Here is a 12,314-nt window from a genome sequence, read left to right on the forward strand (position 1 = left end):
GTTGTTTTTTCAGCTTTGTATATTTAAAATAAAATTGATATCCAACAAGGGAACTGTACGCTGATTATCAGATCTTAAGCGGTACCGCTCATGCTTGAAATGTAGATGAAGTCAGCCGAGTCACAAGTCTGTGTTCACCCGTCTCATTTCTTCTTGGCAGCCAGCAGGTTTGGAGCAGACACTTTAACTTTGCCTGGCATGTTTCTGGATAGATCAGTATCCTGCAACACAGGATATTAGAGGGGATACAGTTTAAGTTAAATTATAAAGAAAAACAAACTACAAACAAATGTTGAAAAAAGCCATAGTAAAGTATGTCAAAAAGACAGAACAGTATGTTGATAGTATAGTATGTCTAAAAAGTCATAAAAAAGCCATGGAATAGTGTGGTGAAAAAAAGTCACAGTATAGTATGTCGAAAAAAGTGTTACAAAAGTCATAAAAAGACAGAATAGTATGTTGAAAAAAAGTCATAGTATGTCGAAAAAAGTGATAAAAAAAGTCATAGTATGTTGAAAAAACCCATATAGTATTTCGAAAAAAGTCATAAAAGACAGTATGGTATGTCAAAAAAAGTCATAGTATGTCGAAAAAAGTCATAAAAAAGAAATAATATAGTATGTTGAAAAAAAGTCATAGTATATAGAAAAGTCATAAAAAAACCATAGTAAAGTACAGTCAGGTCCATAAATATTGGGACATCGACACAATTCTAATCTTTTTGGCTCTATACACCACCACAATGGAGTTGAAATGAAACGAACAAGATGTGCTTTAATTTGAGGGTATTTACATCCAAATCAGGTGAACGGTGTAGGAATTACAACAGTTTGTATATGTGCCTCCCACTTTCTAAGGGACCAAAAGTAATGGGACAATTGGCTGCTCAGCTGTTCCATGGCCAGGTGTGTGTTATTCCCTCATTATCCCATTTACAAGGAGCAGATAAAAGGTCCAGAGTTCATTTCAAGTGTTCCATTTGCATTTGGAATCTGTTGCTGTCAACTCTCAATATGAGATCCAAAGAGCTGTCACTATCAGTGAAGGAAGCCATCATTAGGCTGAAAAATCTAAACAAACCCATCAGAGAGATAGCAAAAACAGTAGGTGTGGCCAAATCAACTGTTTGGAACATTCTTAAAAAGAAAGAACGCACCGGTGAGCTCAGCAACACCAAAAGACCCGGAAGACCACGGAAAACAACTGTGGTGGATGACCGAAGAATACTTTCCCTGGTGAAGAAAACACCCTTCACAACAGTTGGCCAGATCAAGAACACTCTCCAGGAGGTAGGTGTATGTGTGTCAAAGTCAACAATCAAGAGAAGACTTCACCAGAGTAAATACAGAGGGTTCACTACAAGATGTAAACCATTGGTGAGCCTCAAAAACAGGAAGGCCAGATTAGAGTTTGCCAAACAACATCTAAAAAAGCCTTCACATTTCTGGAACAACATCCTATGGACAGATGAGACAAAGATCAACTTGTACCAGAGTGATGGGAAGAGAAGAGTATGGAGAAGGAAAGGAACTGCTCATGATCCAAAGCATACCACCTCATCAGTGAAGTATGGTGGTGGTAGTGTCATGGCTTGGGCATGTATGGCTGCCAATAGAACTGGTTCTCTTGTATTTATTGATGATGTGACTGCTGACAAAAGCAGCAGGATGAATTCTGAAGTGTTTCGGGCAATATTATCTGCTCATATTCAGCCAAATGCTTCAGAACTCATTGGACGGCGCTTCACAGTGCAGATGGACAATGACCCGAAGCATACTGCGAAAGCAACCAAAGAGTTTTTTAAGAGAAAGAAGTGGAATGTTATGCAATGGCCAAGTCAATCACCTGACCTGAATCCGATTGAGCATGCATTTCACTTGCTGAAGACAAAACTGAAGGGAAAATGCCCCAAGAACAAGCAGGAACTGAAGACAGTTGCAGTAGAGGCCTGGCAGAGCATCACCAGGGATGAAACCCAGCGTCTGGTGATGTCTATGCGTTCCAGACTTCAGACTGTAATTGAATGCAAAGGATTAGAAGTATAAAATATACTAATAGAAGTATTAAAAAGTGAAAGTTTGATTTATGATTGTTAATCTGTCCCATTACTTTTGGTCCCTTAAAAAGTGGGAGGCACATATACAAACTGTTGTAATTCCTACACCGTTCACCTGATTTGGATGTAAATACCCTCAAATTAAAGCTGAAAGTCTGCAGTTAAAGCACATCTTGTTCGTTTCATTTCAACTCCATTGTGGTGGTGTATAAAGCCAAAAAGATTAGAATTGTGTCGATGTCCCAATATTTATGGACCTGACTGTATGTCGGAAAAAGTGATACAAAAGCCATAGTATAGTATGTCAAAAAAAGTGTTACAAAAGTCATAGTATAGTATGTTGAAATAAGTGATACAAAAGTCATAGTATAGTACGTCGAAAAAAAGTCATAAAAAAGACAGAATAGTATGTTGAAAAAAGTCATAGTATAGTATGTCGAAAAAAGTGATACAAAAGTCATAGTAAAGTACGTCAAAAAATGTCATAAAAAACCCCATAATATAGTATGTCGAAAAAAAGTCATAGTATAGTATGTTGAAAAAAGTCATAAAAAAACCCATAATATAGTATGTTGAAAAAAAGTCATAGTATAGTATGTTGAAAAAAAGTCATAGTATAGTAAGTCGAAAAGTCTTAGTATAGTATGTCGAGAAAAAAAAACATAGTATGTCAAAAAAAAAGTCATAGTATATAGAAAAGTCATAAAAAACCCATAGTATAGTATGTCGAAAAAAAGTCATAGTATAGTATGTCGAAAAAAGTCATAAAAAAGACAGAACAGTTGAAAGAAGTCATAGTATGTTGAAAAAAGTCATAAAGTCATAGTATAAGGTTTCATAAATTGTCATAAAAAGTCAGTATAGTATGTCATGTAATAGTTTTTAAAAATCGTAGTCATAAAAATATTTATAAGAAATATCATGAACATGTCTTAAATTATTTCATAGTATAGTATGTGATAAAAAGTCATAGCAAAGTATGTCATAAAAATATAAAAAAAGTCGTAGTATGGTATGTCATAAAAAAAGTCAGTGTAGAATGTCATAAAATATATATTTTTTAAAAGTATGTCTTAAATAATTTCACAGTATTGTATGTCATAAAAAGCCATAGTGTAGTATGTCATAAATGTAAAAGATGTCATAAAATGTCATAGTATAGTATGTCATAAAAAAATCAAAAGAATATTACAGCATGTCAAAAAACGCGGTCTCTGTAGACAGCCCAGGCTCTACAAACGGCAAAAAAAAAAGAATCTGTGCCAACCTGCACCACAGAACATACACAAACAGTGTTCCAGCGTTCCAGCCAATAACCGACAAGAAGGATTTTGCGGTGGGGGTTGGGGGGTTAGTGGGCGGAAGGGAGGGGGAGGGACGGAATGAGAAAGAGGGAGGGGCGAGCTAGTCTCGTTTTGTGTGAAAATACTTTGAACGTCAACAAGAAGTAACGTCACCCAACATCGCTTAGAGCACCTTTAAATAATTTCATACTATAGTACATCATACAAATATAAAAAAGTCATAGTAAAGTATGTTATAAAAAGTCATAGTATAGTATGTCATAAAAAGCCATAAAATGTCATAAAAATTTCAAAAGAATATTATAGCATGTCATAAAAAAAGTCTGTAGTATGTCATAATAATATATATATTATATATATATTTTTAAAGTCATAAAGTACGTCATAAATATGTCTTAAATAATTTCATACTATAGTATGTCATAAAAAGTCATAGTATAGTATGTCATAAAAAGCCATAAAATGTCATAGTATAGTATAGTATGTCATAAAAATGTCAAAGAAATGCAGTGAACTTCTTTACCTTGACACTGCGGAACAGGTCTTTCTCTCTGGTTGAGGCATCTCTGGCTTTCATGAAGCTCAAAACTGCAGTGCGTGCAGCTGGTAGAAACAAAAAAATAAAATCAATTCTAAAAGCAATAATTTTCACTGTTAAAAACATGAATATTAGAATGGATATTCTTACCTTTTCCTTTCTTCTGAGAACCTGGTGTCAGTTTCACCTTGTGTCTGTGAAAAACAAATGACTCATTTAGCCCCTGCAAGCTTCACTTTGTCTCTTAACAAGGTTATTTGCACATACTTGTAGTTAGACAGGGCGGTGTATGGAGCACAGACTGGCACAGCAAACAACAGCACATCTTCAGGATGGGGCTGGCCCGACAGAGAGGTTAGCAGATCCTCTGCTTCCTGAGGCAGCACAAAGGAAAACTGAAGACTCATGCAGTAGTAAACTTACTGGTGGGTTAAAATAAACGATGCAACATGCATTCATACGCAAAATGTTCTTTGAATTATTAAAAAAAAATAAGGGAATAATGATTAATTTCTATTAACTATTAGAAATATTTATCCACAGTCAAACTCACCTCTGCTCCAGGATTGTCTTGGTCCACATCATCTTCCTGAAAAAAAAAAAAGAAATAACATATAAAATATAAGGTTGTTTGTTGTGGCAGGTAACTTCATAAACATCACCAGACAAATACTACATTTCAGACACTTGAATTGGATCTTGATTGTGTCCCGTACCTTGTCCTCCTCGGCAGGACCGGCCTCCTCTCCAGGTGGTTTCTCCTCATCACCCTCCCCTCCTCCTGTCACTGCGGCCTCCACATTACGAGGTTTTGGGGGTTGTTTCTGAGGGGCTGCTTTCCTGATGGGTTCGTCTCTACCCTTCCCCTTCTTTCCTTTCTTCCCCTTATCCTTCTCCTCCTTAGTTGAACCAGCTGACTACAGAAGAAAAGCGCTTCTACTGTTATTTATTGTGTCAGTCTCAAGGACTGTGCACATGACAACGGTGTAGACCCGAGTTGCAGTTCCTACTAAATGTTGCAGATGGTGCGCTACCACGTGTCACTGTACAGTACATAGTAACGACTCTATGTCGAGGGTCATTTTTTTTAGTCATCCTCACCCCGAGCAGCTGCATCATCAGCTCCCTGTCCTCTTCATCCTGGTCCTTGTACTTCTCTTTGATCTTCTTTAACTTGTTCTGCAGTGACAACAGGCACAAATTACACACAGAAACCAGATTGCTCCATCAAATAAACTCACTATGACATGTAACACAAAAGGTAATGTTACCAAAAACTCTTGGCTTTATCAGAGATGTTGTTCAGTCATGTCTTGAATAATTATTATATTTTGTTTCAGCTTTTGATACTGTTTACATCCATGTTGTGATGTGATAAAAAAAAATGACAGCCTTATTGTACCTGCAGATGATGAAAAAAAAAAACATGTTCCTACTAATGCTTTTAATCATTATACTGGTGTTGTTTGCCTCTTAGTCCCTTGTAAATTTACTTTGGTTTGTTATAGGTTGTATTTTTATTGTGTAGGTTTTAGTCTCGGATTTTATTTTTCTCATGTAAACTGTATCTCCTTTGGAAAGATTTGTAAACTTAAAAGCACCATGTACTGGCGAAGGTATTATTGTTACTTTCTTTTAGATTTGGTCTTAAGAACAGAACATCTGATCTTATCAAACTCCTCTCTCACCTTTTGGCCTCTCTTCGGTGGCTGCTGGGAGGGGCCTCCTCCACCTTTGGATCCCTGATCGACTGCTGATCCAGCAGATGAAATCTCAGCCTTCTCCCCAGTGTCACACCCTTCATGTTTCTGCTTCTTCTTCTTCTCTTCTCTAGTGGCAAAGATAAAAAGGATTGAATCAATGACTGAATGATCAATGATACTTTTTTTTTAAATAAACCAACCAAATGTCTCAACACTACCTGTTAATGAAAGCCTGAAGGTTTGTGGTATGGGCTTAACAGGAAGAAGTACATGCTAACTGTGTGTTGTTATTTTATACCATTCATTCACCTTCTCTGCTTGGCAGTCATGTGTTTCCTCCCCTGTGAGTCTACCTCAACCTGTAGAGAAATTCATCAACATGAGTTTGAAGTGTTATACCTTTATGCTTTCACTTAGATGAAATTGCTGCAATGTATGTGGCGTAAGATGGCGACTAATTACCTGAGTGGTCACTTCCTTTTTGAAACCCGGGTTCTGAGTATTCCTAGAAATAGGGAGAGACACTTTTATTAAGTACCATTCATCGTTGGGTGCAAGGATGGAACTATAAGGCGTGTAGAAAGCAGGACAAGGCCTTTCCATTATTATAGTGTTAGCATTGTAGTGGTAACATTACCTGCTGGGCTGTAAATGAGAAAGGGAGATGGTCGTATCCGGAAAGCTGAATTCTTCACTTTCTTCATTCTTCATCTCCTTTTCCTCCCCGCTGTCTTCCTCTCCATCCTCCTCTCCCTCTGCCTCCATGTCGTCCTCTTCAGGAACAGCAGCCAGTTCTCCTCTCGCACCATCCTCCCCCTCAACCACTTTTTTAATCTGCTTTACCGTCTCTCCATTTCCTCCCGCCCTTTCCTCACCCTGATCTTCATTACTGCTGTCATCACCTGCAGAGGCAACAGAATCAGTACCAACACCCGACTGTCGTCGTTGCATACACAGTAAATGACATCTATCTGCTACCTATCAGCTCCTCTCCCTCCTCTAACAGCTCAGCAGTTCTGGATGTGACGTCCTCCATGTCCTCCTCTACAGTCTTCACCTTTCTCTCCCCTCGGTGCCGAAACACACTCTGCTCATCGACCTGCACAGACCAGCGTGAAACGTCATTGTTTCAATAGAAAGAGTTAAACATGAACTCACAGCTTATGATGGTATTTACCTTGAAGAGGAATCCGAAGCCCATAATCAAGTAAGAAGGTGGCAAAAAGTTTTTCTTTCCTGGAGAGAAATATGTCAAATGTTATGTCCTCTGTTAGACACCATCATTAGCAATTACACTTTTCATATTTTACTCTGGTGCCTTACAGAATGAATACAACAAAGATTTTAGTGTTCCATACCTCTGATCATGAAACTTCCAGTGGTCAGGTACTCTCCAGTGGGAGCTGTTTTAGACACCTGAACACAAATAATTGATATAACACCGCTAATTAGGAATACATGCCAACATTTACACTGTATCAATGTGATTAAATAATTTTGCTTATAGTCTATTTTTTTTGAGTTTTTCTCACTAGTAGCAATAGCAATATGTTTTCATAAGTTGTTCCCCTTTTTTTGTACATAACATGTCAAGAAGACTTAATAAGTCAAAAAGGAATGTAAACAATGCACAATTTATAATATAAAAAACAGCTTTACAAATGTTTGATGAGAAAGATATAATAATACAAATAATACGCATATATTAGGCCTCAAATATACACACAATGTGTTCTGGTCAGAAACACTGAATGTGAATATAACTTAAAAACTTACAGTAAGTTATGGCACACAGTTATAAAATATGTTACAGAATAAAAACATTTATACAATATGATGGTAATAAAGAAACAGCAAACTTATCAAAATATATTTTGCCTTGTGGCTTGATAGAAGCAAAATATGCTACTTTGTTTTAAACTAAACTCTAGCAACCCCTTTAAGCCAGTCATTTCATTTTAGATGTATGGAACATGGTAGAATACATCATTCTCCATACCTAATTTTGTCTAATTATAGTGGGCAGTGACTGAGAAATAATTTGTATTAAATATATATAGATACATACATACAAGCTAGCAAATTTAGTTGCTTGTTATTGATAACTCACCTGATGATGATGAACCCACCAAGCACTGGTGATGATCTTGGCATCCCAGGCAGCACTGTAGCACACAGCCATAGTGCCAGCTTCTGTCAGGGTACGAGGAGGGACGGGGTCACCTGGAGCAGGAAGATGGAGAGGCAGAGACACAAACAAATGAGTGGAAAAACTAACATCTAGTATATTCCCATAGCGGATGGAAGTGTGCAGGTTTACCTGAAGGGTTCTTGATGACACAGCTAGTCGCTCCATGGAGGTCAGCATGAACATAGACATCACCTGACAAAGTAAAGGCACACGTGAGGGGATACACCAGCCCCGTTTTGAAGGTGCTTACTTTGTAAAGGCAAGAGTGTGTGTATAAGTTCTTTCATTACCTGCCCGGAGGTAGCGTTTGACAATTATCTCGTTCTGCTGCTGATCCCTTCCTGCGATGACGAGATAATTCTCTGAGCTGATGAACCACAAGAACTTCTCAAACCTGCCAAAAGGGGAGAAATGGTTGAGAGAATGAAAGGCTCCACTGCGCGTCATGAACATATGTGCAAAAATACTGCATCAAAGTCTGAATATGCATAGGCACAAAATGGTGATGTGTGTCTTACCAGTAGACTTTCCTGGCCTTCTGAATGGTGGTCACAGTCTGAACCTCTTTCAATGTTTTTTGTGTTTTTTTCTCTGCAGATTTCATAGCCTTGAATGACATGAAAATAAAAGTCCATTCAACAGTATACAAAAGTACAACGACTTGTCAACTGGAAAGCTGTCTTGTGTTAATACATTGCAAGCAATGAAAAAAACACAAAAACAGGCTTTGCTTCGATCTTAAAGATGTTCCTTGCTGATCATACAATAATTTGTGACCATAACCTTTAAAAACGGCAGGAATTTCAGAGTTTGCATATGGACAAAGGCTGAAACAGCTTTCTTACCTTATCTGCTGCTTCAATGGTTTTATGTTCCTTCTTTTCAGCAGTGCGTTTGAAGTCATAGTACCTAAAAAAAGCACAATGACAAGCATCAGCTGTAAAAACAACACCTTCCCCACATTATGCTCAATTGGGGATTACATCTAAACCTACTTTTTGGCATTGGCATAAGCCGACAGGCCAAGATCCACGTCCACTAACGTGGGCTTGTTCCTTTGCACCTTCTTGTTCTGTCCTTTGTCTTTATTTTTGTTTTTCTTCCCTTTCTCCTCCACTACATCTTTTTTCTCTTCCTCTTCCTGGTCTTCCTCAGAAATATATGGATTCCTAGAGGGAAAAAGACACACATGAGCCAAATGCTGTAACAATGAGCAGAGTGGTCTGAGGGACTTAAGTTTCTGTATCAGATGGTCTCACTTTAAAAGCATGGTGATATGATTGGTCTGCAGCTTCAGCTCCTTGATGGCGCAGGCCACCGGGTCTCCAGCAGTTTGTGCGTCTTTGACGATAATGCCGATTTCAGTCCAGTCCACCTGATTCGCGAGTGCACTGCGCACCACCTGCAGCGCCCTCTCTACCACAGGCAGGTTCATCTCCACCAGTTCTCCCTTTATTCTGTCCACCTCCTGCAACACACAAGACAATATTTCTTGTATTTCAGCTGATGATTTGCCTGACCTGTGTTTGCAAGTTTCAGTTAATTCGTCTCAACAGCGCCAACATTAACTTTCCACAAATACATACATATGGAAAAGCAGGAGCCATTCTGTGCAGCGTTTAGAGCACACAAACCTAAAAGTTGACAGAAACGCTGACCTGTACTTGGTGCAAGGCCTCCAGTCTCTGCTCGTGGTCCCTTTTAACATTCTCCAACTTCTTCAGAGCCTGTTTCTCCTGCTGCAAGGCCTTCATGTCAATCTTCTGACTCTCCATCTTAGAAAAGAACTCATCCACTGCCTACATGAGAGGATCACATGAAATCATATCAAAAGGGTGAATTCACATTGTAAAGGAGAAAAGATCAATATTCTTTCCTAAACAAAGCATCAAGAAATAAAACCAAATAAGCAGCCATGTCAGTATTTACCTTATCAAAAGTATCAAACTCCAAATAGGGGCTCTTTGCATGCTGGGCAAAGAGGAATGGGTGGAATTCATCATATCTGTAAGTAGATATTATTGACATGAATGAACCATATTATAAAAAAGCAGCTAAAGAAAAGTATGTATAGTAACAAATTGTGTGTTAAACAAAACTTGACATACGTGAGCAGTTCTTCGCTGGGTTTGCCAGGAGTTAAGCTTGGTTTCTTCTCACTCTTTTGTATGATGTAACCCTTGAATTAAACAAAGCAGAGCTCGTGAATGTAACACATCTATTACAGCATCCTAAAGAACTTGTTTCCTCAAAATGAAGACTGCTTATGAAAGATCCCTTACTTTGCCACTGAAGTTCTCCGTTTTTTCCATATAGGTTTCTGCAATCTGCATGGCTTCCAGGATTTTAGGTGCAACTGAAAAATCAGTCAGATCAAATACAGGTTTTTTTTGCAAATAAACAACATTACAAATAAATTCAAAAACAAAAACAAATCTTAAACTTGAACCACTACATCCACTGGTCTGTTACTGCAATTATACTGCAATTAACTCTTCTATACCTTGGGCAGCATCAACTTGGCTGTCAACTTTGACAGAGCCCGGCAGTCCCACCTCTATCAAACTGTGTTCTATCAGAGTGGATCCATAGGCTGGAGGTGTGTTTGGAAAGGACAAAAAACATGATTCAGTCCGTTCATTTACTTAATAAAAAAAAACGTTTTGACTGAGGACTGTTTGCCTGGCTACTTACGAAGGTGAGGGTTCAGGACCCTTTTCACTTGCTCTCCATTCGGTGCTTTGCTGAGGATTTCAGTCAGTCTAGATAAAAAAGCAATAAGAGAGAATTTGTTTTCACTGGTGTAGGAATAATATACGTTTATTGAAATCTGATGGATGTCCATCTGGTCCACAAAGTCAACAAGCATATGTAAAGATGTGGTTACCGCTCTAAACTGATGAGAGGTTCAGGCGGTCGGGCGCTCTCCACATGGTACCGCTCTCTCACAGCAATCTTAACATCTTCTGCCTCTGCTGTACGAAACCGCAGCAGGTTCAGGATGGTGTATTCATGGTCTGCAAGAATGACGTTACCCTAAAGATGGATTAGAAACAAATGCTCACATACACAAACACATTGGCATGTATCAATGTCCTGGTTCGGGATCAGGGCTGATATGATCAGAAGTTTGATATACACATCTCACAATGTTTTCTCACCCTGTCATACAGTTCAATAATCAAATGGTAGGCAGCCTCATCTGAGCCAAACTGGATGTCAACAATCCTGTCAATCCCGAGCTGCTTAACTTGGGTCAACCGCCGTGACTTCAGGTGTTTTCGACACTACGGAGAAAGTTGCTTTTAATATTCAGTTTCATCACAACTAACACATAAATAAACAAATGCAGTAACGAGAATAAATAACGAGAAGCTTGTACTGATATTGACATAAATATCAAATCCCTTTAGGTATAGAAAAGAAACATGTCAAACGGTCTGGTTGATGTTCATCACACTGGACTTCAAGGAAACAACGGAATGGAATTCTCAGTGAAATGTGACTTGAATCACAAATCAAAATATTTTAAAAGCCTAAAATACAGTTAGAATTATACAGTAATGATTAAAAATAAATAAATAAATAAATAAAAAGTTGGTCAGTGTTATTCAGTAAACGAGATGTTCTTACTTTCATTGCAAAGCCCGAAGGCATCATGTTCTTGGGCCATTCGAAGTCTGTGGAGTGAATACGACTCCCAGACTCAATCAGGAGAATAGCTTTGCTGTCAGGCCTGAGACAAAAATATGACACTGAGTTATACACACTGACTGAAAGTGGTAGAATTTGACAAAGTATATTTAGTAGGTGCTGTACTTAAGTACAATTTTGAGGTACGTGTACTTTACTTGAGATCCTGTTTCATGCTTCTTGTTTTTACTTCTCCTCCACTACGTCAGAGGAAAATACTGTACTTTTTACATACACAACAAATGGTGAACTAATAAAATATCAGTGGCCCTGTCAGTTAATAATACTTTTGTATACTTGGACCCCATGTAATGGATAATACTTCTCTCTATTTTGCATACAGAACTTCTATTTGTAATGGAGTATATTTATGCCATATAAATGAATTACAGTGAAACTTTCGGAGGCAAGTTATTCAAACTGTCCTTACTTTTGCAGACGGATGAGATACGTCTTGTTGTCGATGTCGTACACGTTGTTTACTCTCATGCCAATGTAGCTGTGATAGAGTGAAGCAAAATAAATGAATGGCTGATCATTTGTAGACAAATCCACATTACCGATGGTTAGCTTATAGCCACCAGGCTGCTAGAGGCAATAATGAATGACACATATCACCTACTTGGCATTGATCTCGGCAATAACTGCCCTGATATCCACGGTGGTGAATCTTGTTTTCATGGTGACCGAAAAGCTGCCTACTAATAAAAAGAAAGGTAAACACTGATAAATTCACATTTCTGGTGCAACATCAGCAAGGAAAACATGCAGGGAATTACTGAACATGCGCAGAAGTGATAGGTTTTTACGGAAGCCGACGTGGAGCAAA

At 38.2% G+C, this 12,314-nt stretch overlaps 1 protein-coding gene across 1 annotated transcript; it reads right to left on the reverse strand.

Annotated features, from left to right (window-relative positions):
• Position 1: 1 nt before the first annotated feature.
• On the reverse strand, positions 2-12,275 carry nemf (nuclear export mediator factor). Its single transcript, XM_078277033.1, has 32 exons — positions 12,108-12,275; positions 11,916-11,984; positions 11,426-11,528; positions 10,954-11,079; positions 10,680-10,828; positions 10,487-10,554; positions 10,296-10,385; positions 10,075-10,148; positions 9,901-9,971; positions 9,722-9,797; positions 9,451-9,591; positions 9,052-9,260; positions 8,788-8,961; positions 8,638-8,701; positions 8,311-8,399; positions 8,083-8,186; positions 7,922-7,984; positions 7,712-7,824; positions 6,960-7,017; positions 6,779-6,837; positions 6,580-6,700; positions 6,239-6,503; positions 6,064-6,106; positions 5,911-5,960; positions 5,587-5,728; positions 5,000-5,077; positions 4,615-4,815; positions 4,452-4,487; positions 4,166-4,272; positions 4,049-4,092; positions 3,884-3,963; positions 2-221 (listed from the first exon to the last, which is right to left on the reverse strand). The coding sequence occupies exons 1-32, from the start codon at positions 12,164-12,166 to the stop codon at positions 144-146; spliced, it is 3,204 nt and encodes a 1,067-aa protein (XP_078133159.1). The 5' UTR covers positions 12,167-12,275; the 3' UTR covers positions 2-143.
• Positions 12,276-12,314: the final 39 nt, after the last annotated feature.

This window comes from Sander vitreus, chromosome 20, assembly GCF_031162955.1.
Source record: "Sander vitreus isolate 19-12246 chromosome 20, sanVit1, whole genome shotgun sequence".
Classification (NCBI taxonomy): domain Eukaryota; kingdom Metazoa; phylum Chordata; class Actinopteri; order Perciformes; family Percidae; genus Sander; species Sander vitreus.